Source organism: Saccostrea echinata, unplaced genomic scaffold (assembly GCF_033153115.1).
Source record: "Saccostrea echinata isolate AGI-Se365-2 ecotype Australia unplaced genomic scaffold, CSIRO_AGI_Sech_v1 ptg000016l, whole genome shotgun sequence".
Classification (NCBI taxonomy): Eukaryota; Metazoa; Mollusca; class Bivalvia; order Ostreida; family Ostreidae; genus Saccostrea; species Saccostrea echinata.
The window spans coordinates 22,091,420-22,114,332 of record NW_026889765.1 but is presented as its reverse complement, the minus strand read 5'-3'; the positions used below and the strand labels follow the sequence as shown (position 1 = coordinate 22,114,332).

General features: G+C 34.9%; 1 protein-coding gene and 1 pseudogene across 1 annotated transcript in view; one reads left to right on the top strand and one right to left on the bottom strand.

The window, feature by feature from the left end:
* The window catches only part of LOC133189014 (2-amino-3-carboxymuconate-6-semialdehyde decarboxylase-like), a 37,899-nt gene that overhangs the window by 13,459 nt on the left and 1,527 nt on the right, over window positions 1-22,913 (bottom strand). The window contains exons 2-7 of the mRNA XM_061324459.1: window positions 22,514-22,655; window positions 21,172-21,221; window positions 7,381-7,540; window positions 5,286-5,362; window positions 1,859-1,952; window positions 1,533-1,628 (exon numbers count right to left, since the gene is read on the bottom strand). Coding sequence (XP_061180443.1) covers window positions 1,533-1,628; window positions 1,859-1,952; window positions 5,286-5,362; window positions 7,381-7,540; window positions 21,172-21,221; window positions 22,514-22,655 — 619 coding nt within the window. The remainder of the gene's footprint in view (window positions 1-1,532; window positions 1,629-1,858; window positions 1,953-5,285; window positions 5,363-7,380; window positions 7,541-21,171; window positions 21,222-22,513; window positions 22,656-22,913) is intronic.
* On the top strand, window positions 10,126-11,010 carry LOC133188703 (uncharacterized; annotated as a pseudogene).

The following is a 22,913-nucleotide window of genomic DNA, read 5'->3' as shown; positions in this document are numbered from 1 at the left end:
GTAGTGTTTACATCGCTGCGTTTTTCTGACCATTTCGTTGGATTTAAAAGTTGTTACGATTGTGAAAACATATGTAAGTGTTTGCAGTTGTCGTGCTGAATACGCATCGGTATGTATTTTCGTTTGCTGCGAGTCATTTCTTCAGTCGGGTCTTCATTCATGGGGACTATGAAGCCGTGCGTTGTTGGCAATGTTTAAAGGATATCTACAACTCGGAAGGAACGTTTTGCGATAACAGTGGAGTCGTAGCATAATTTAATGACGGACATTCGATGGATTATTTTAATATCGCCGTTTGATTGCAGAAAACTGCAGAATTAAGCGAGAAAATGACGCATGCGCAGATGGGGGTTAGTCGTTTTTTGATGCCAGGCATCGACTAACCCCCATCTGCGCATGCGTCATTATTTTCTACAGCTACAACAGTAGAACACCAGATACACTGCATAAAAGACATTTACCCTAGAAATAATAATTATGATTGAAAATAAACAATAAAAATATGAAATTGGAACACAATAAAAACATGAATGAATAAAAATAAACAATAATTCAATTATAGTAGCTTCTTATATACACACTTATTCCTTTAGACAGTTTCTACTACAGTGAAAACTGATAATTTCAAGCAAAACTAAGTTAGTTTTCAGGCACTACACCTGATTTCAGAATTTTCTGAAAATCCAGGATTTATAATTAGTCTAAGATTAAATAATTCCCTGTTCGATGCTTACATATTTCTTTTGACTAACTGTGGCTTTTTCCCTACAAGTTTAAACTTTCATTGTGGTCTCACCCTACCCCCAAGGGGTCATAGTTTGAACAAACATGAATCTACACTATCTGAGGATGCTTCCATATAAATATGACCAATCATGGCTTTGCTGTTCTTGATTAAAAGATTTTTAAAGATTTTTCCTATACATTCCTATGTAAAACTTTGATCGTCCATTGTGGCCCCACCCTATCTCCAGGAGTTATAACTTGAAATTAAATCACCTGAGGATGTTTCCATTAAATATGACCAATCATGGCTTTGCTGTTCTTGAGAAGAAGATTTTTCCTATATTCTAGTATGTAAAACTTTCATCGTCCATTGTGACCCTACCCTACCCCAAGAGGTCATGTTTTGAATAAATTTGATTCTACACTACCTGAGGAGGATTTCACATATCTTTCATTTTTCCTGGCTCAGTGGTTCTTGAGAAGAATATTCTTAAAAGATGCCTTTAATTTTTTCACTAATTTGTAATTATCTCCCCTTGGAGGAAGGCATGGCCCTTCATTTGAACAAACTTACATCTCTTTTACCCAAGGATACCCTGTTTGGTTGAAATTAGCCCAGTGGTTCTGGAGGAGATGAAATTGTGAAAAGTTAACAAGGACAACGACGAAAACAGTGATGACAACGACAGACAACGGACAAATTTTGATCAGAAAAGCTCACTTGAGCCTTCGGCTCAGGTTATCAATCAGGTACACAAGACACATTTGCAATTAATGTAATACACAAAATGCACAGTAATTTTTACCTCCATGTGCAAAACAAACTTTGAGTTTAGGAAACTCCTCCAAAACTCCTCCCATCAACATACAACAAATTGCAGTGGCTGTTTCAGAAGGCATTCCTATAACAACAAAACATAAGTGACTGGGACATTCACAATGTATTTTAGTCGGGAATGATTATTCATTTCTGTGGGATGGTGCTATTCTGTATTCATTACACAACACAAAGACTTGCTCTCATCATGTGTAAATTATATTTATTTTAGAATTAAAACAACTATTCCTGAAATGTAATATCATAGCAGAAAGAATATCTTTTTTTTCTATATTTTTATTTTTAATTACTGACCTACCAACCAAGGTAACCAATACTTCTTCATTCTCCCACTTAAGTCCATATCCCAGGGGTGGACAAAGATGGACACATCATGCTTTTCAGCAGCCTAAAAAAGTTAATGAGTTTTGGTCATACTAAAATAGGAGACAGGTAATCAGACACTTTAAGAAGTACAGACCCTGAAACGTGCTACTACCCCAAAAAAGCGTGTGACTTTCGTGCGCTTTTCGTTTCGTGCAAACCGTGTAGCGTTTCGTGTAAACCGTGCAGCGTTTCGTGCAAACCGTGTAGCGTTTCGTGTAAACCGTGCAGCATTTCGTGTAAGCTCCAAAGCGTTTCGTGCAAACCGTGTAGCGAGCGTGCGAGAAGCGTGTGAGAAACGTGCGACTTTCGTGTAAGAACCGTGTGAGAAACGTGCGACTTTCGTGTAAGAACCGTGTGAGAAACGTGCGACTTTCGTGCAAGAATCGTGTGAGAAACGTGTAGGATTCATTCGGAAGTCTTCTTATTTTAAAGATGGCTATTGATGGATCAACATGTCATTCTGTGTTGTTTGTAACTAATATTATTCGGATATATCATACCAGTGGTATTTTAAGAGTGAAATAATACGGAAAGAACAAAATAAAATTACTCGGTAATGTATTACATATTTGTTTGATTTTCTTTTTTTTTTATTTCAATAAAGATGGACAGAAAATGTGTTAAAAGTAATTAATTATATGCACATAAATTTTAAGGTATTTGATTCAATACATTTTTTGAGGGAGCAATACTGAACATTTTTTAAAAGAAAATTCATTAGAAATCCGATCTTGTCCTTTTCATTCATTTATTCGAATCTCTTCAACATTCTACAAATTATGGGATGTGGGATTACAAAAACATATCGGTGATTCATACAAAATAATAGATAAATATGGCAGGCGTGAAAAATAAAATGCAAAATTTAGTGTGTTGTTATAAATGTGAAATATTGGAATTCTAGGCCGGGGAGCACAGTTAATTAATTTTCTTTATAAAAGAACATAATTTTCTTATATTACAAGATTGTGATGCAAATTATTTTGGAACGATGAGTCATTTATAGTTTTTTTAATGCAAAAAATTGGTTGATTAATAATAGTCATATAAATGAATTGTAATTCACAAGCATCGACAAATACAGGGTTAAATATTTCCGGGAGGGGGGGGGGGGGGGGTGATCAAATGAAAATACTGAGTTTTTGTTGTAAACAAGTCTTTTATTAATGATTTTCTTTTTTAAAATAATCTATTGCTATTTTCGGGGTGCGCCCAATGCATCCCTTAAAAATATTGTAATCTTCTTTACACTTTCAACACTTTTCTTTCGACTGTGATCAAGGTCATTTACAACAGCGATCACGGCTTCCGCGTGCCGGGACTGAAAACTTGTTCTGCAAGTATCTCTTGTCAATCATAGATAAGATGACAACCAACAATAACGATTGATTTTTAATTTGTGAATTAAACAGTTTTATTAGTATGTAATGGGTATAGATAAATACCCGTGGATTTTATTTCATAAATTTATCCGATTGTCTGTAAACAGTGAATTAATTTGCCAGTGCATTCGTAAATAAAATAAATCCTGAATAGTCGTACATGTACATGTATATTAGTTGTTTTATTAATCACGCTGTTCTAGAGCATATTTTTTTTTTAGTTTTTAGGACATTGGACATGTATACATATATATTGAATGGTAGCGGTGATTATTGATTACATAAATTACTGATTTTTTTTTTTTTTTTTTTTGTCTAGACGCGGTTTGAAATGAAGGATTTTAAAAGGTGGTGGGTATAATATTGTTTTTATTTGATAAACCAATGCCTCAAAAGAGAACTAAATAATTACAATACTTATCCCCCGGCTTTTCTACCATAAAAAATTTAAAAGATTAAATAAAGTTTAGCTCTGTAATGAAACGATATATTTACCATTTACCATTTTGAATAAAGTGCATTTAATGAATTACATGTATCGGGTCCCGCTACAGATATGGATATCCTTTTTTTTTCTTAGAACGGGCACTTGTTTCTATAATATTTTTCCCCCGATGGTATACTTACTGAAACAAGTGCCCGTTATATTTAGTCATGTACAGATTTGAAGATACAACAGTAAGATCTCCGTAATCTAACCCCCCTCCCCACTTTTCCTGCACAATGTTCCTGTTAGATGCAGTTTATATATTACCTTTGCAAATTATTAACAGAACCTAATTTTATCAAATGAAATTATTTTTTTTTTACTAAATCAAAAAATGTATAAATCAATCAATAATTAAAAAGGGAAAAGAAAATCAATCCGTTTACAGAAATCATACGCAATTGAATCATTTTTTTTTTTTTCAAATCAATAACTGAGTTTATTTGTTAGTAATAAAACGACTATTTAATATCAAACTATAATTGGAAAAAAACATTAAATGCTGTGAAAGATTATGAATTACAAATATGATATTTTTTTAGTGCGTAATTTAGAGTCTAGTAAAAAAAGCTTTGTACACAGACGATGATAAGTATTTCACCGGGCGGGTCACATACTCACTGACAACTACATGTATGTATTAATTACAACTGAACATTGAGTATTTTATCTGTTAATATAGTACTGGTGTAGCGAGTTTTAATTTTAACTTAATCTGAATGATTGCAATTCTTAACTAATCTTTGATTAATCCGTAATAGTTGAAATAAAGTCCGAGAGATTCCGAATAGAAAATCCAGATCGAGGCCAAAGCGTGCGAGAATCGTGTACAAAGCGTGTGAGAAACGTGTACAAAGCGTTTCATGCAGGCTTTCGTGTAAACCGTGCAGCCTTTCGTGCAAAGCGTTTCGTGTAAACCGTGTAGCGTTTCATGCAAACCGTGTAGCGTTTCGTGTAAACCGTGCAGCGTTTCGTGCAAACCGTGTAGCGAGCGTGTACCGTTCGTGCAGCGTGCGTGTGGGGTAGTAGCACGTTTCAGGGTCTGTACATATTAAATACTATACTAAATATTGTGATTTTAGTTTTGAAACTAAATGGAAAAAGAATACCCCCCACTCCCCACCCCCACTGATACTACAGTGAAAGTATCACAATTTTCATGCTGAGTATAAACTTCCAAGACTGAATTCTTTTTTTTTCAAAGTTTTGGACTGACATACTGTTACCAAGACATTTTCCAGACAATATACTTTCAGGGTCAAAACAACCTTTTAAACTAGCCTTTCATGTGTTTCTCTTATGGACCAGACAAAACTTCACACTATCTATCACTATGAAGCTGAACTAGTTCAAACCGTTTTAATTAATCTGAGATCTGAACACAATCCCTGTTCATAAATACATTTATGGTAAAAATGAATTCTCCAGTTAAGTTTCATGCATCACAAATTGAGAACACACAATGAAATCAGTGAATTTCACATACTGCAAATATTGGTCTTAACTCTGCTGCATCCAAATTCCAATCATTTACATGTGATCCAATTTGTATACCATTAAAACCTAAAAAGAATGACACATTGTATTTTTAAATTATATAAACATGGAAGCTTTACAGAACATGCAGAATTTGAAAATATTTCTTTTTTTAAATCACAAATTAGTATCATTTGCAGAAAAGATTTGATAATTTGCTGTTTGTTTTAGGAGATGATGTACAAAACCTACGAAACTCACAAACATGAGTTACAATGTTTTGAAAATTTGAACGTCTTGTTGCACCATCACTGATTTATCCTACTAGGCTGCATTCAGGACTGTAGGGACTTCGAACTGAAATACGTGTGTGGTGAGTGTGTTTGTGTGTGTTGGGGGAATGACAGGGGTGAAGGTTTTAGCTATTTTAAATGAACCCCGTAACTTGCAAAATGATGCATGCAAAATATTTCTGCTAATAATATCATATATCTCATGTTTTACACAACACAACAATTAATTACAATAATATTGCTTAATTGACAGCACGGCTAGGATAGGCTGTCCGAAGAATGCCACTGTGTACCAGCCGTAGTAACTTCTCTGAACTACCTAGATATGACATCATAATGGCATATGACATCAAGTCAATGCATACTTGAGCTGACATGACTGGGAAAGTGTCATAACTTTTACATTACTTTTACATCATATGTAGAATTTTTTACGTTGATGTTTAATTCATGTGTCTGGATTGTTGTTTTAAGGCTGTAATGATGGTGAATATTTGCAGCATAATATCGTTATTACTTTTTCTTTTCCAACATGTACGTATTCAAACAATAAGAAAAAAAGAATGTGAAATGCCCCCCTTACGTGTCTGTAGACAGAGTTAGAATCTATAAATCTTATATATATTAGACTGGCACAAGTGAATAATAAGGATTAATTGAAGATATTCTGTGTGAATCTACTAGACAAATATGTCCTCTAACTGAATTTTGCTGGGGGATTGTATGTCATTTATCCTATTTTCTGTAAATTGCGATGAAGAGTGGAAAATGACCCCTTGTATGTGGGTAAGTTGAATTTCTCATGAAATATTTTCTTGTGAAATAAAATTCAGACTTGCCCCCAGCACTTTATATATACCCAAGAATATGTTTAATTGATTCATGTAACAAGCTGTTCACAGTAATTTTGTTTTGCACTTGTGCCGATGCGATTTTTGTGCAAAATTTAAGAAAATGTGTAAGTGTCTGTCACGTGATCAACACAGTCATGTGACATCACAAAAATGCTTTTTTGTAATACCTTATTCAACTTTCTGTACAACTTAACTGTGTATGTATATATAGATTACAAATTGAAATCAAAACATTGCTCAATATAAAATAGTTTATATTTAATGCATATTAAGCCTTCGGACAGCCTTCAAACCTAGCTGTGAGAAACTGTAACATTAGTTGATATGACGGATGTGGCACACATATAGTTAAACCTAGGTTTTTAAAATTCTGACGATTAAAATCAGACGAGTGTTTATAAATTTCATGCCTAATACTTGTCTCAAAATATATCTTTGCTAGCCATGGGTTAATCAAAACTATCCACTCTTGGAGTAAGAAATTGTGTTTGCATTTGTGAAGCAGGAGGGTCATGCAGTCTCCGTTTTACACATAACACATAGTTAACTGAATTAATGGATATACTGTAGTACAGCTACTTCCTGTCAATATCAACCTATATATAGTTACTGTTAACACTGACCTAGTTTCTGTTTCCAATTACCTATTTCTCATTTATACTGACCTAGTTTTTGTTTACACTGACCTTATTCTTGTTTACAGTGCTTACAGTTCCTGTTCCCTTGACCTAGTTCCTATTTACACTGACCTAGTTCTTGTTTACATCTGACCAGCAAATTTTTGATTTCTTTTATCACTTCCTGTGATGACTGGAAGTGACGGCTGATGCTCTGAACCCAAATGGTTTTGCCTACATCTCAAGGACTGTTGCTCATATAAGTTTGGTGTCTTAATCTCTTACCGTTTTCGAGTGCTTACAGTTCCTGTTCCCTTGACCTAGTTCCTATTTACACTGACCTAGTTCTTGTTTACATCTGATCAGTTCTTGGACAGCCAGATCTGGGGCTTGCATTGGAAGTGTCCCCAGTCCCACAAATCTTTTAGGGTACTTCTTCACAGATTCTGCAATGTCATTGTTTAAAATTTGACAAAGATCCAGTGTGTCCTGTGGTTTAGCCTACAAGTTCAGAAATTATGATAAAGTTCAGGTCAATATATTGTATATTTTTTTCATTAAAATGAAGGATATACCAGTAATTTTGGTTTGTTTTTACACATGTATATTATCCAGCTATATTATACATTTATTGCATGATCGAGAGGGAAATATGAAGATTTAGTCAGCAAAGAAAAACCATATTCCCTAAGGGCTTCACCCAAGGGCCGGGGAATATGATATTTCTTGGCTGAATAAATCTTCATGTTTCCCGAACATTCATGCAATAAATTAAATAAAATTAAACAAGCAAAAACTTTAAAAATAAACATAAAATTTCAAATTCAGCACCGCTCTCAAATTCACTTTCAATTTTAACGTAAAGTTACTCATAACACTCTGATGAAACATTCAGTAATTTTGTGATGTGAACAAGCCTATTGTGACGTCTACTACTCTTGGGAGTTTTCGTTCAACAAAGGATAACTATCGTGGGAAAATGCACTAGCTAGGTCACCGAAGAGGTTGAATATGATAAAAATCTCGACGACAGGAAAATATAAAGTTTTATGGCCCAGTTATGTGATAATTTAGAACCAATCAGATAACGCACTGTATAAAATAATTATAATGAGGTATAATAAATATATTTATATATTAATTTCAGTACATTCATTTTCTTTTGAAACAATTTTTGGGTTTAAACATTAATTTAATGTACACATAAAAATTATGCCATTTGTCAAAAGATATTGACATACTTTGGTTATTAATAAAATTGCACATCATTTCCCTGAAGTTATTTTTTACTTGTGAAGGTACTGATAGATTGCACTTGACTTGACGAGTCATCAGAGGATCTATGATTGACTAAAGATTTTCTACCTTTATTTCGGTAAAAAAATGTTGATACCATATTTGGCCCCTTCCTTCACATCCTTGGGTTTGTTAAACCATTATTCAACTGACACCAAATTCAATATAAAACTAATCGTCTGTGCTTTCTTTAATTTTCAGAAAATGACCTTGAAGTTGAACAAATGACCTTTGTTCAAGGTCACAACACAGGACAGTAGAGTTGTGATATTAAAAAAGGTGGCTTGAAAAACTTCTTTTTACCAGTGATTACTGGTCCCGAAAAGAAGTGGTTTTTATTACATAATTATACAGGAGAAAATCTTCAGGTGATGTCAATATTATCTAAATATTAAAAAAAAATAAAAGAGTAGCAATTTGAAAATTGTTTATGGATGAAAAGATTTATAAACTTGTGACAACATTTTAGTCTTCAATCACTCAAGCTTTAAACCACAGCTCATTGGTGTAATACAAGTTTATTAGTAAAACTTTAGTTGATTCAGTATTTTTTTTACTCTAGTGTGACAATTCAAGCAAGCTCTATCATGTCTGTAAGAAATTAAATTTGTTTAAAATTATTGAAAATTAATAATTTTCATCTTTTTGATAAGAGTTCTTACATAAACACAATGCACTGTGACAATTGTTACTGTAATATCACAAATTTATCTCATTAAATTTAATATATTCTTCCACTTATGATTTTGACCAAATTTATCCATGCATGCCAATTACCATATATTTTATGAAAACAAATTAATTTAATTTTTGTAGTTTGAGGAATAAATATTGGTTTTTGATTTGATTTAATGGTTCAAGAAGCATGAAACTTGTTTGACATTTTCATATTTAATGGAAAACAAGAATTTTTGGATTTCTTTATATCTGAAACAAATAAAAATAACCCCCCCCCCCCAAAAAAAAGTGACTTCACTGTAATAATAATTCCTTTTACAGCATCATCTTTTTATGTGACTGAGATACCCATTATGGACCCCCTGGAAAGAGCTCAAGTACTCCTCCTGTGTGACCTGTGTCAAACAGCTGCATTACAGAGTCATTGTGAACTTTGTCAGATTAACCTGTGTAAGGCCTGTGTAGGGGAACATCTCTCTGATTCATCCAAAAGACACCGTGTTGTACCATACAAACACAGAACGTCTGCTCATAACTACTCAAAATGCAAAAACCATACCCAGAAACACTGTGAAATGCACTGTGAGAAATGTGACCTACCCATCTGTTCTACCTGCATCTCTTCTGGTGACCATAAAGGACATGATATAACAGATGCTTTGCAAAAAATAAGTTCTAAAACAAAAGACTTAGAAAGGGATTTGGAAGAACTAGAGAAAAGAATCTATCCAACATATGAAGAAATTGCAGTAGATTTAAATTCTGAAAAAGAAAACTTGGAAAAATATTATGAGAAACTGACAACAGCTGTCACCAAACAAGGAGAAGACTGGCACAGAGAAATTAACATCATTGTTAACACACAAAAATCTAAAATCAATGAGATGAAAACCAAACCTAACTGCAATAAATAAACAGGAAAATGAAGTAAAACAGATTACTTCTGATGTAAAACAGAGTATTCTTGATCTGAAGAAAATACTGGACTCCAATGATGTCTCCCTAACCTCTGCATACAAATCCAGGAATGCTGAATTCAGAAGTTTACCTCCTAAAGTCAATGTTTCATTACCAAGTTTCTTTCCACATCAGATCAACAGAGAACAGCTCCATCAAATGTTTGGTTCTCTGTCAGCATTATCCATAACAAAAGAAGAACTTGGCTACACGATGGAGACACCAGAAGCTGCATCCTGTCCTCCAGTCAAACCACTGCTTAATGAACCAGAGCTCATCACCACCATAAACACTGGGTATAAATATCTAGTATACAGTGTTACCTGTGTCAGTGATGAAGAAATCTGGACATGTGGGGATGACAAAATCATGAAACTCTACAACCTCCAGGGCAAACTAATGAAGTCAATAAAAACTAAATCAGGGAACTATCCATGTAACATAGCAATGACAAGGAGTGGAGATCTAGTTTATACTGACCCTGATACAAGAACTGTAAACATACTGCAGAATGACCAGATACAGGAAATGATCAGACTACAGGGGTGGATACCTTGCTATGTCTGTAGTACCTCCTCTGGTGACCTCCTGGTTACCATGGACATTGATGATTATAAACAATCTATACTCTGGCTCCACAGAAAAACAAACCATTCAGTTTGATAGTCCAGGTAACCTCTGTATACCTCTTGTTCTCATAAATACCTAAGTGAGAACAGGAACCTGGATATCCGTGTGGCTGACTCTGGAGCCAAAGCAGTAGTGGTGGTTAATCAGGCAGGAAATCTCCGATTTAGATACAATGGTCATCCCTCAACTACCAAGAGATCATTCTTTCCTCGCGGCATCACAACAGACAGCCAGAGTCAGATCCTTACAGCAGACTATCACAGCAGCTCTATCCATATCCTCAACCAGGAGGGACAGTTCCTCAGTTACATTTATAACTGTGTACATGGAGTTTATGTATAGATACCAGAGACTTCCTTTTTGTGACTGAGCATGACAGTGGTAAAGTGAAGAAAATCAAATACATGTAGGAAATTTTATCTAAGAACAACAGGGGTTTTCCTACCATTTATAAAATGGGTCCTGGGTCCGTAGAATTGGGAAAATTGATGTGAAATATGTTCACATTGGGAAAATTTTCAAATTTTAAAGAACTAATTTTGTTATTTCCCCAAATAAATGAAAATAAAGAGGACAAAAGGTATATCTGTGATACTGTAACAATAGAGTGGACAACTGTAGACAGATATAGAGAAATTTATAAATTATTGGATAATGCAAAAAATTGCAGAAAAAAATGTTTAGCTTTATTCCTGTAATTTCAGGACTGATGTTGTTTGTTTGTTTATTATTGCTTAATGTCCCTCTCGAGAATTTTTCACTTATATAGGTCTGGAGTATTACATGGAGATGCCACCACTTGCAAGTGGAGAGTTGCAAATTTTGACCTACATGTATACTCGGCACTAAGGGACATTGAGCAGTGAGGGATCTTTTTCGTGCCAGCACCTACAAGGGACATTGGTTTATGCGGTCTCATCCAAAGGACCGATCTCCACGTCCCAAAGTGGAATTTGACTGGTGTAAAAAAAAAAATAACTGGGAATAATATTTTGGAAAATAATTATTTTCTATTTAAGATTTTAATGTGTAGAAACATTAAGTAGAACAAATAAATGAACATATTTCCCGGAATTGGTCTGGTTTAATGAGAGAGAAAAACTCGTGCACTTAGGGATATTAGGCTAACCCTTACTATTTTTAGATGATGCATGCAAGTGCACATTAAGCTCATAGACAACTTTCTTAATAACTGTGATTCTTTTTTATGATCAGTATAGGTTTTAAGTTACTTAAAAGACACAAAAGTGATTTTAAATTAATAACTAATTACTAAAGACCGTCGGTGATTTACCAGATGAGTTGCATCTAGTGACGGGAATCAGCAAGAATTTCATAATCGATGATCGGGCTACTGTAACTAACTAATTATCAATTATAATCGGACATTTACAAAGTCTGTCAATTTAGATTATTAAATGGCAAAAATGGATGAATAACTACAGACCCTAAAACGTGCTACTACACCACTTGCACGGTACGGTTCGTTACGCTTCCTGCACGGTACGGTTCATTTCTTGCACGGTACGGTTCGTTTCTTGTACGGTACGGTTCGCTTTCTGTACGGTACGGTACGCTTTGTGAACGGTACGGTTCGCTTTGTGCACGGTACGGTACGCTTTGTGTACGGTACGGTACGCTTTGTGTACGGTACGGTACGCTTCTTGCACGGTACGGTTCGTTTTGTGAATGGTACGCTTTGGTGAACGGTATGCAAATGAAGTGGGCGGAGCCTGTTCGCTTTAGTCTATGATTGACTGCTAGAAGAATTAGTTTTTTATTTATCCTGTTTATAGATATTGTTGTTGTCGTTGTTGTTAAATAAATCTATTTTTATTTTGTTTTAATGACACGACAACGCCTCAGACATGCAGTTTACTAAACTAAGTATTCTTAAGTTAAAGCGGTTAATCACATATTACTCTGTTAATTTTCGTCATTAACCAATTTCGCATTTTAATTATTATTCTTATTTATATAAGTATCACTTAGTTTCCATTTATTAAGGTAGTTTAAATTTTATATTTACATGTATTTCTTTTATCTTGTTCACCATAGACTTTTATGCAATGTCTCCGGATTTAATTTATAAATAAATTTACGCTGCAGCAATGAAGGTGGAAAAATTAAAATATTTCTTCGCAGTCGCCCTCCGACCTTTTGGCTTTATTTATATAGAACATGTAGATATTCCTTTTTTTAAGAACATTAATAAAAACTTTTGCACTTGATAAAATAATTACACTTTGTATATATTTTTTTCACTAAAAGGAAAAAATGCAAAAGGAACAACAGACAACAAGGGGAATAATCCAGGATCTGATGGGAGAAATCAAGACACTTAAAGAAAACCAGCCATCCAGACCCTCACTGGGAGGTCTTCTGTCCACTAGTGATCTTCCAGAGTTGACGATAAACACTTCTGTAGACATGCCTGTGGACACAGTCCAAGGACTAGAAGATTCCCTGTCAACGAAACTGCCACAACGTACTAATGAGCCAGACACTGTTACAAACCATACTATTCCATCTAGCAAGGAACCACTACCAAGAATTGTGAGGAAACCAAGGACAACCTCCACCACACAAAACAAGACCGCTACACACAGTACACCACTTCCAACCTCGACTGCCACTAACAGTGAACACATTAATACCGCAAGTGCTATTGAAACATCATCCAGTACAAACCTTAGTACTCCATCCACTACCACCAGTTCCTCATCAGCAACCACCAGTACAACAACAGTGTCAAATCAACATTCACCATCCATCACCAGTTCTCCATCAGTCGCAATCCCTACTTCACCATCTACTACAAGTATCCTGTCTACCTTCATTAGTCCCCCATCTATCACCCGTACTTCATCCAGCACCACAACCCAGAGTACTACATCTGCCACTACCAGTATCAGCAACACCCCACCAACTTCTTCATTTTCAACTATTAACTTATCTCAAGCTGCTGCCATTTTACCATCATCAATGCTGGAGTCCTCCCCCAGTCCATCCACAAACAAGAAGACAATACAGCTAAACTGCTTTGATGGACCAATTGTGGAGATAGATGGACCACAAGATGTCGATGGAACTCCAGAAGATGCCGAGTTCAGGATCAGGAAAAAACTTTGATTTCAGCATCGTCCACTGCCTGTTCAAAGGCCAACTTTGGCTGGATATTAACCCGGATTATTTACTGCAAGGAAGAGCTTGTTGGCAGAAACTTTTCTGGCAATAGGAAACACATGCTTGCCATATCCCCAAGAAGGCGCCATGCCATAGAGCATGCTGTTGCAGAAGTGTACGGATCCAATGAAGCCAACCTAAAAGAAGTTATATCTGGGATCAACACTGGACTCCGACGCATGAGAAGTAAAAGATTACCATTCACATCTTTGGAGAACATTTAAAAGCTAGTGGAGAGTTGTGATGTGGACAGTTGTGATGTGTTAAAGTTTTAGGATATTGAGCACCAGTTGTTTAGTATTTCCTATAGAAACTTTGTTTATTTATCAACACTTACTGACAAAATAAACTTGATGGTATGTTTTAATCCATAATAACCAATTTTATGTCAAGTAGATTACTATATGTAATGTTTATTTGTTGACACCAATGGATAATGTGTACAGTGTTTAATAATAGTTTTAACACTGATGAACAATATGTACTTGCTTATATATATTTAAATTCATAGTACACCAGAGGACAGTTTTTATGCTGAGTAGTTTACTCTAGAAATTGCTTATTTATTGACACAAATGGACAGTATGTATAATGTACATGTATGTTTATTATCAGTTTCATCTTGAAAATGAATTGATAACATATACATTGCTTGATGAATAAAAAACAAAACTGTAAGTAAGAACTTTACTAGAAACTGTAAAGGTCCTTAGGCATTCAGAATCATGAGCAATCACTGTACACCACCAACTTTTATCAGCTGTTTAAGTCTCCCAAATTGCCGAAGTCCCTCTTCTAGTGTTTTAAAACTGAGTAGGTCCTCCAGCGTTCAGGATCACATGTGGAATCACTTTGTGAACATGATCTATATACCTCCCACACTTTTCTGCTGTTAAAGTCTCCCAAAATTCACGAATTCCTTGCACCAATTCATCCTTCTTCTTGGGTTTCACAACAGATCTCAAATAAGTTTTCATAGCAGACCAAACATTCTCAATTGGATTGAGATCGGGGGAGGAAGCAGGTGTTACCATTACAGATTCTCTAAGTCCGTTATCTTGCATCCACCGCTGTGTTGATTTGCTGGTGTGCTTCCTGTCGTTGTCCTTAAAAAATATGTTCATGTTAAATACAAACAGCTTCAACTGATCAAGTATGCTCCACTTACATGTAGCATAAACGTGATAAATAGAAAAGAAGAAAGCATTGCTCAGTTGCTACATCTTATTTTGAATGTCCATTAAATGAATCACTGGTGAAGTTTTACTTGAACCAGCTTAAATTACCATTGTTTTTATCATCACTTGGGCAAATAATTTGATATTTAATGAGGTTGCTTTTTTCATTCCAAATAACTACCCTGATGAAATGTTTTATTTCATATTACATGTACTAAGGACCCTACACTAAAGTTCAAATTCCATTTTATATTTATGCAGTGGTATGCATTCAGATGCAGAAATATATATGAACTGCATTAATTAATTGGTCTGGATTAAAGCATTCTACTTCACTTGACTTAAGCAGTCTTGGCATTATTGATCCAAGATATAAAATAGAGGCCCATGGGCCACATCCCTAGCACTCTGGCTGGAGTTAAACAGAGATCAGTATTAAAAAGTTTAAATATGTAGGTGGTCCCAGCCTACCACCCTCCCCTCGTGAGGTGCAGGGGAGGGGCATAAGCATAATTTGAACACGCACAATAACTGAGGATTTTTCCATCGCATTTTTAAAAAAAAGATTTGCTCTATATTTTCCTATGTAAACCTTTGATCTTTTATTGTAGCTCGCCCCCCCCCCCCCTCCAAGGGTCATGATTTGAACAAACTTAAATCTACAAAACCCGAAGACTAAGCATGGCTTTACTGTTCTTGAAGAGAAATTATAGAGGTTCTATTTTAATGAAAGGAAGGAATTTTAGTCTACAACTCATTTCTGATAATCAAATATTCGGTAGTCAAGTAATCTAACAAGAATTATTGTAAGCATTGAAAAAGGTTACCCACTCCTTTTGCATAACATAAACTGTAGATAAATCTTGCATTTAGTAGGTTATTCAACATTTCAATGACCCCCCCCCCCCCCTAATTTGCCTTGCAGTTCTGCAAAAGTTGTCAATTCAAAATTTGTTTCCTTACCTGATAGAGTCTAAAGCCATTAGGGAACTTGGCAGCAGCAAATGGGAGAAGGTTATCCTTCAAGATTTTCTGATAAATTTCAGAGTCCATGATCCCTGTGAATGCACAAATGTCAGTCCTTCCTCTATAGGATATTCCTCCCCACACGTTCACTTTGTAAGAATGCTTTGGCTTTGGAGCCTTTGCTGGAAGGCGGTCTAAGTTGGAGCCTCGTTGGTAGAAAAACAAGCGTCCAGAGGAACACATTTCCACTGTAGACTCGTCTACATAGATGACATCTTGAAAGGAGTCCTTGTTTATCATCTGCTCAATGGACCAGTCTAGTCTGTGCTTCACATTCTTGTAGGAGATTAGTTGCCCATACTTCATATGTTTGGCTGACCAGTTCAGTCGGCGTCTAATTTCACACACGTATTCTTTGGTAACTTGAACACCACACTGTCTTTCAAGTCTCTCCTTAACACATTGAGCAGTCCACTCAGGATTGCTGGCCATCCACATGTTCACATACTGTAGGTGAATGGGTTTGATCTTCCTGGATAATACAGCCCGGGGTTTACTGTTAAAACAAAATTTTATCTTAGTGCATATGGTGTAGGCAGTTAGGCAGTGCTATAGTTCACAGGTCTACATCCAACTGACGTATTACATGTACTGTTGGTGGTGTAGGAACCGTAGCTAAGTCCATGCTCAATATTATATGAGAGTGTGGGTCAAGAGTGAAGCTCTGTTAGGGCCAAAGCCCCCAGGAAACACTTAGATTTTGACAATTCATACACTTATCAAATTATACAGGAATTGACAGGAAATATGTATTTGACTCTTTTTAAAAAATTATATGTACCTGTAAGGCAGCATAAACATGTGTAATAGTCGAAGGGGTATTAAATTTAACTTTTAACTTTTATTTAGTCTAGAGTTTTTTTTTAAAGAGGTCTGTGTTTGCTCTGCTTCCAAATTTGTGTTGTTCCAAAAGACTTCCGAGTTTCATCATGTTGATTGTCATGTGTTATCTTCATATTTCAAGCATCTAAAAACTAAATTATTAAATGGATGGCCTGTATAAAATGTTATGTCAATGTTTTTGCAGAAGTGAAGAAAGGTACAAGTAACAGAGATTTAAATAATGAAGTTTGGACATGTGTAAAACAGTGACTTCCCTTAAAATGGAAAAGAGAGTCATGTACCTGAAGAAAATTTACTTTTAAAAAATGTGTACAGTAACTCTGACATTACTTGTCAGTTGTCAAAAATTTACAAGTCCAACATTTGGAAGAGTTGATGTTGAACCCCCTTCCCTCCCAAGATTCCTAGATCCGTGCCTTGAAATAAGTACGATTTTAGTGACTCAGACTGAATAAAGCTGCTTGAAAGCTAAATAAAACTATGTAAGTAATTCTGGCTACGTATCTTAGTGAAGCAATTTACCCACAGGAACTTGTATTTTTACAATACCTGAGACTATGATCATGTCAAGTCAACACTGGGGTCAACAAACCGCGTAACCGTGAGACGGTGTTTGAACTGCAGCGAACGAATTGAATACAATGTAGATCTAGTATGTGCATGGTCCGTAGGACAATATCATTTTAACGATAGGCTAGAAGGTTCATCAATGTCAGTCTATGAGGCCTCTACAAAGACGTCGGCCATTTTGTTGACTATTTAAGTAAAAGAAGGAATACAGTTGGACATTTTTCCCGGATTAACTTCATTATAATATAATATAATATCTTTATTGCATAATACACCCATATGGGTCAAGCAATATAATTCATAATAAGAAAAAAAGAACAATGAATGTATTTATACAATAGACGCAATTTAAGTAATTTACTCCTTATATGTTACACCGATGTGGACCTTTTATTTCTTAATTCTAATGATTGTTTTATAAATTAAAGTGAAAACAGCCGGTATAACTTCCATTGTTGGGCTAAGTATATATTCAAGTTTCTGTATGGGTGATTTGAGGTAGAATGAGGAACAATTATCTAACATGGTTTTTATAAGTACACACAATGCACAGGTGCTAACCCCCCCCCCCCCCCCCCCCCCCCGTTCTGTACCCAAGGGTTCTTCGACTTTTTAAATATAAAATAGTTATCTATGACACATTCACAAAGTATTGCAATTGAAAAAATCCAGAATATAACGGAAAACTAAGTTAAACCCTTTCTTAGATCCATGAAAAATTCACACTTTCTGAAATTTCTCCATCTGCTTATACAAGTATCAGAGAGTGTGAATTTTTATAAAATGTTAGTTTCACGTTATATTCTGGGTTTTTCAATTGTAATAATTTGTGAATGTGTCAAAACTATTTTCTATAAAAAAAAGTCGAAGAATCCTTCAGGTACAGAACGCTGGGGGGGGGGGGGGGGGGGGGGGGTTCTCCAAATACCTGTGGCCCAATGCCGGTTACCATGGTTAAAATTAAAAAAAAATATGTATGCATTAAAGATAACCAAGCATCAGATACATAATCTACCAGAGACTTTGTTGAAAAGGACAACGAAAACTAATAAAACTATTACGTCTTTACACAGTCCGATTTGATGTACGGTTTAATTCATAGAAAATAAAGTTCTTTTTACTATTAATATATATGTACATATAAAGATGTATATATTTTAACTTGTGACAGATTATATACATATATAATTAAGGTCAGTAATAGTAAGGATCAACCGTTTGAATAGTGTAAACCAGCATTTTTTTTTTGTTCTGGAAGGAGGCGGTTTACAACAGTTATTTAAACCGAAGCTTATTTTTTTTTCTTGTAAAAGAGAACAGGGTTTACATGCCAATTTTGACATTTCAGCTTTTATTTTTTTTTTTATTTTAAATTCCGAAATCATTTCTTTTCTGTATTATATATAAACATGAATGACAAACGATTCTTATACTCTTATAAATGTATAAAGCATAGGATTCTTTGGTACATGTATCTTTTAACTTGTCTAGGTTCCGAGGACGTCCAAAGCAAATTTTTAATTACGTACTCTAGATAAGAGGAAATAAAGTGAACAAACGGTGAATATAGTAATTTTTTTTGATACACTGAACATGACATTAGAAGATATTGCATTTTATATGGAAAAAGAAAATGACGTACCTTTGATCACGAACACAACCCGTTGATGTATAGCGAATGAGGAATCGTCTCACACTCTGTCTAGTTGTTTTGAAGTTGTAATTTGTTTCGAGAAGTTTTGTAATTTTTACAGATGAAAGTCCAGATGCATAATACGTGATAATGGTGTTTCGAATCGCCAGGGATAACCTCCATCCTCCTCTCACGGGCGCCATTGCAAGAAATAAATCAAATTGACTTATTTGGTCATCGCACGGTTCTATAGCTTTGGGGGCGTGGTTTGCATAATTAATTCTAGAACGATTCATGAACGGTACGGTACGCTTTGTGCACGGTACGGTACGCTTTGTGTACGGTACGGTTCGTTTGGTGTACGGTACGGTTCGTTTCTTGTACTGTACGGTACGCTTTGTGAACGGTACGGTACGCTTTGTGTACGGTACGGTACGCTTTGTGTACGGTACGGTTCGTTTCTTGCACGGAACGGTACGGTTCGTTTCTGAGGTGTAGTAGCACGTTTTAGGGTCTGTACTTTCTGTGGCGGTCCAGCTGTAGTTAGAATAATTTAACTGTGTCTCTGGACAAGCCCTAGTCTTTGGGACAATATCATTTTAAAGATAGAACATTCTATCTAGTCCAGATGGTTCTTCGTTCATTTTGTAGAATCCAAAGTACATCCATACCCGGGAATGAGCGTTATAACCCGGGGTATGAATACAATGTCTGTTTGTCTGCTCCATTATGATACAGAAATAAGGTAACAGACAAGTCGCGGCTGGAATATTCTGCTTAAAAACTATAATTATGCTTGTAAAATAGAATAAATAACCTGATTAATCAGAATAAAAATATTGTAATCGAGCTCTTGATTTATACCAGCAATCGACTAATTTTTGATTATAATCGATGATTGGAACACCACTAGTTGCATCACTTATCTTTATGTACATCATACATGTGACAGAACTGAAAAATCACAACTGGAGATTTGAAAATTTTCAGCTGGAGTTTGGGTCTCAAAGCTGGAGATTTTTTATCGACATTTTTTCAAATCGCAAAAGACCATCCAACCCCCAAAATTCAGGAAAAAAATACCTTCTCCCAGTTTATTACTTTACAAATTTTATTTTATAAAGTTATTGTCTATAGTTTTAAGAAAAATATGATAAAGTTTTTATTCAAATGACGTGAAACTGAGTATTCAAAATGAAATCAACTCATTTCCTAGTAAATTAATTAAGAGTTAACAGTATCATTAAAACATTGGATAAAATTTTATTTTTGATTTAGTATTGATATATCAACTAGTAAGTGAAGTAAAACATAGCTAGGTTTATGTAACAAATTCTATGTCAGTAATTTGTTTTTAAATAGAATATGTACAGATGAAAAAAAGTACCCTCTAAAAAAATAAACAAATTAGAGTCAGGTATATTTTAGCAACACCCTGTAGTGTGATTTATTTTTAACTAGAGTGTGACCTACATTATAACTACCTTTTAATGACCAAAGCAGCATTAGAAGATGGCAACTGGGTATTTTAGCAACTAATTACAATGTTTTGCATTCAGTAATAAACATCAATCGTCTTTGATCAAGTTGATATATCACTAATTTTTACAACATAATTATACGACCTCATGTTGATTCATACGAAGCCTACCGCTGTGAAAATTTATTGCACTGGCGTTGTTATCTCAATTTCTTTTCATTCTGAGCAATTATATGAAACACGATCAAAAAAATATTGCAAATAATATTTAATTTGAAGAATTTCAAAACACGGAAGATTTAAAAATTAATCGGGAGGGGCGGAAGGGGGGTGAAATATCGGGAGATTTTGTCTCCCGCCGGAAGAATCACATGTATGGATTTACAGTATTCTAATGGGCTCCCTCGAGGGGGGAGGGGGAAAGGAGTCAAAACTGTTAAAAGTTTGAAGATGGAAGGAAGGACAGAAAGACTCCAGACAAAATGCAATAAAAAAAACCTCATGTACAGTAAGCTTTCAGGTAAAAAGTCATAGCATTTAGCTTCTGCCTTTTATGTGTACCTGTAAGTGCACACTCTGTTGTACATTCTTCTCCTGAGTCCTCCCCCTCAGCCCCTTCTCTCCCCAAAGTTAAACCCTGATTTTAGTCACTTACCCAGTAGCTGAACATAACAGGAACCGTAGACAGGGCCTGTACTGTCACACCTTATAAACAAAAATTGAAATTGATAAGCATTACATATACATGTATATACTCACAAGGGTCGATTTCAACCTTCACTTTTAATTAAAGAAAAAAATATTATTCTATAGAATCATTACTTTGAAAATTTAGTGATCATTAAAACCATGTCAAAAATTAAGAAGTTTAAACTCATCAATTTTCAACACTTTTCATGACCTTCAACTTTAATATGCCGAGTCAAATTCTCTAATTTTTGAGAGTACAGCATTTTTTTCCCTAATATAAGTGGTACCGATAAGCTGTTACTGTATCATTCCCAATGCCAAAAACCATTAATTTTTCCCAGTTTTGAGACAATACAAATTCCCAATTCAACTGCCAAGGAACAGACTAAGATGACATTGTATTTCTTTTCATATGAAACGTACGAGTTGACTAAATGTTTCGCTTCCTCTTAAATTGAAAGTAGAGATCAGTGGTAGTATGGCGGGACACATGTTGTAGACAGTCTAGTGTCATTCAATAATTTCTGAAAACTTGAAAGCATAGAAATGTGAGAACAAGGGGCACTTATGATATGAAAAGCAATGAATACTTGTTGTGTTTTCTTTGAAACATCAATTATTACATGTATTAGATAATGAGGTTAGAATAAACTAAAATAAATTTCATTTGTTGACCAGAAAATTTTCCGTTGTTCTACTTTGACGCTATTTTTCCAATTTAATTGAACCGATACCAAACCCTTTCCCAATGGGAAGAAAAAAATCGCTGGACAACTTTGATTATCAAATTAAACATAATGTAAAATTTTGAAACTTGCATGATTTTTTTTTAATGACCAAGCAATTTATATCCTAAGTTAAGGTCAAATTTTGCAAATTCCAAGGGGAATTTTAGACGTCAGAATCACTAAAACAAGCATACAGGATAAGTGCATAGCTTCGGTATATTGATCATCAACTTATCAAACACCTGGCATATACCATGTGTACATGTACCATTATTTCAGAATTGCTCAGGACTGCAAATAGATTTTATTATACATTATCATGATTATGTCTATGCTACACATGATAGTCAACTGAATTGATTAACATGATTAAGTATATAAAAAGCATCATCTTTTCAAACCCTATATATATGTGCATGCAGTTCCAATATGTCCAGCTTACCATATGAATTCAAATTCACTTTCTTACACTTTTCAGTCTTTAAATTTTTGTGACAGCCCCACCTTGTTTGTGATATTGAGGTTTGACTATACACATTTCATAAATATCTTGCAATAAGCAATGGTTAATGATATTACCTGTGTTGTCCATATCCTTGATTCTTGCCTCTGGTGACCAGCAGTTCTCCTCCACGGTCCGGAAGAAGTTTCCATCTTTCATCATGTCCGCTTTACCTGCACATTTATGATGTAGCTGAATCCATCCTCCATATCCATAGCGCTGTAAATAAAAAAAAACCTTCTCAAGATAAAATAAAGTTTATTGCGTTTATTTACAAATGTAACTTTAAGAAAGTAATCATTATGATCATTTATAAGCGCAGTACACTAACAGTGGCCTAAAGAAAAAAAATCTATAATTTCAAATCAGGTGGACAAATCTGTCAAACAAGACTTGCAAGATTTAAACCAATGCAGTAGGGATGTGCTGTTTTATCAGTATACTGATATATCATCATGATAGTTTATTGTACGATAC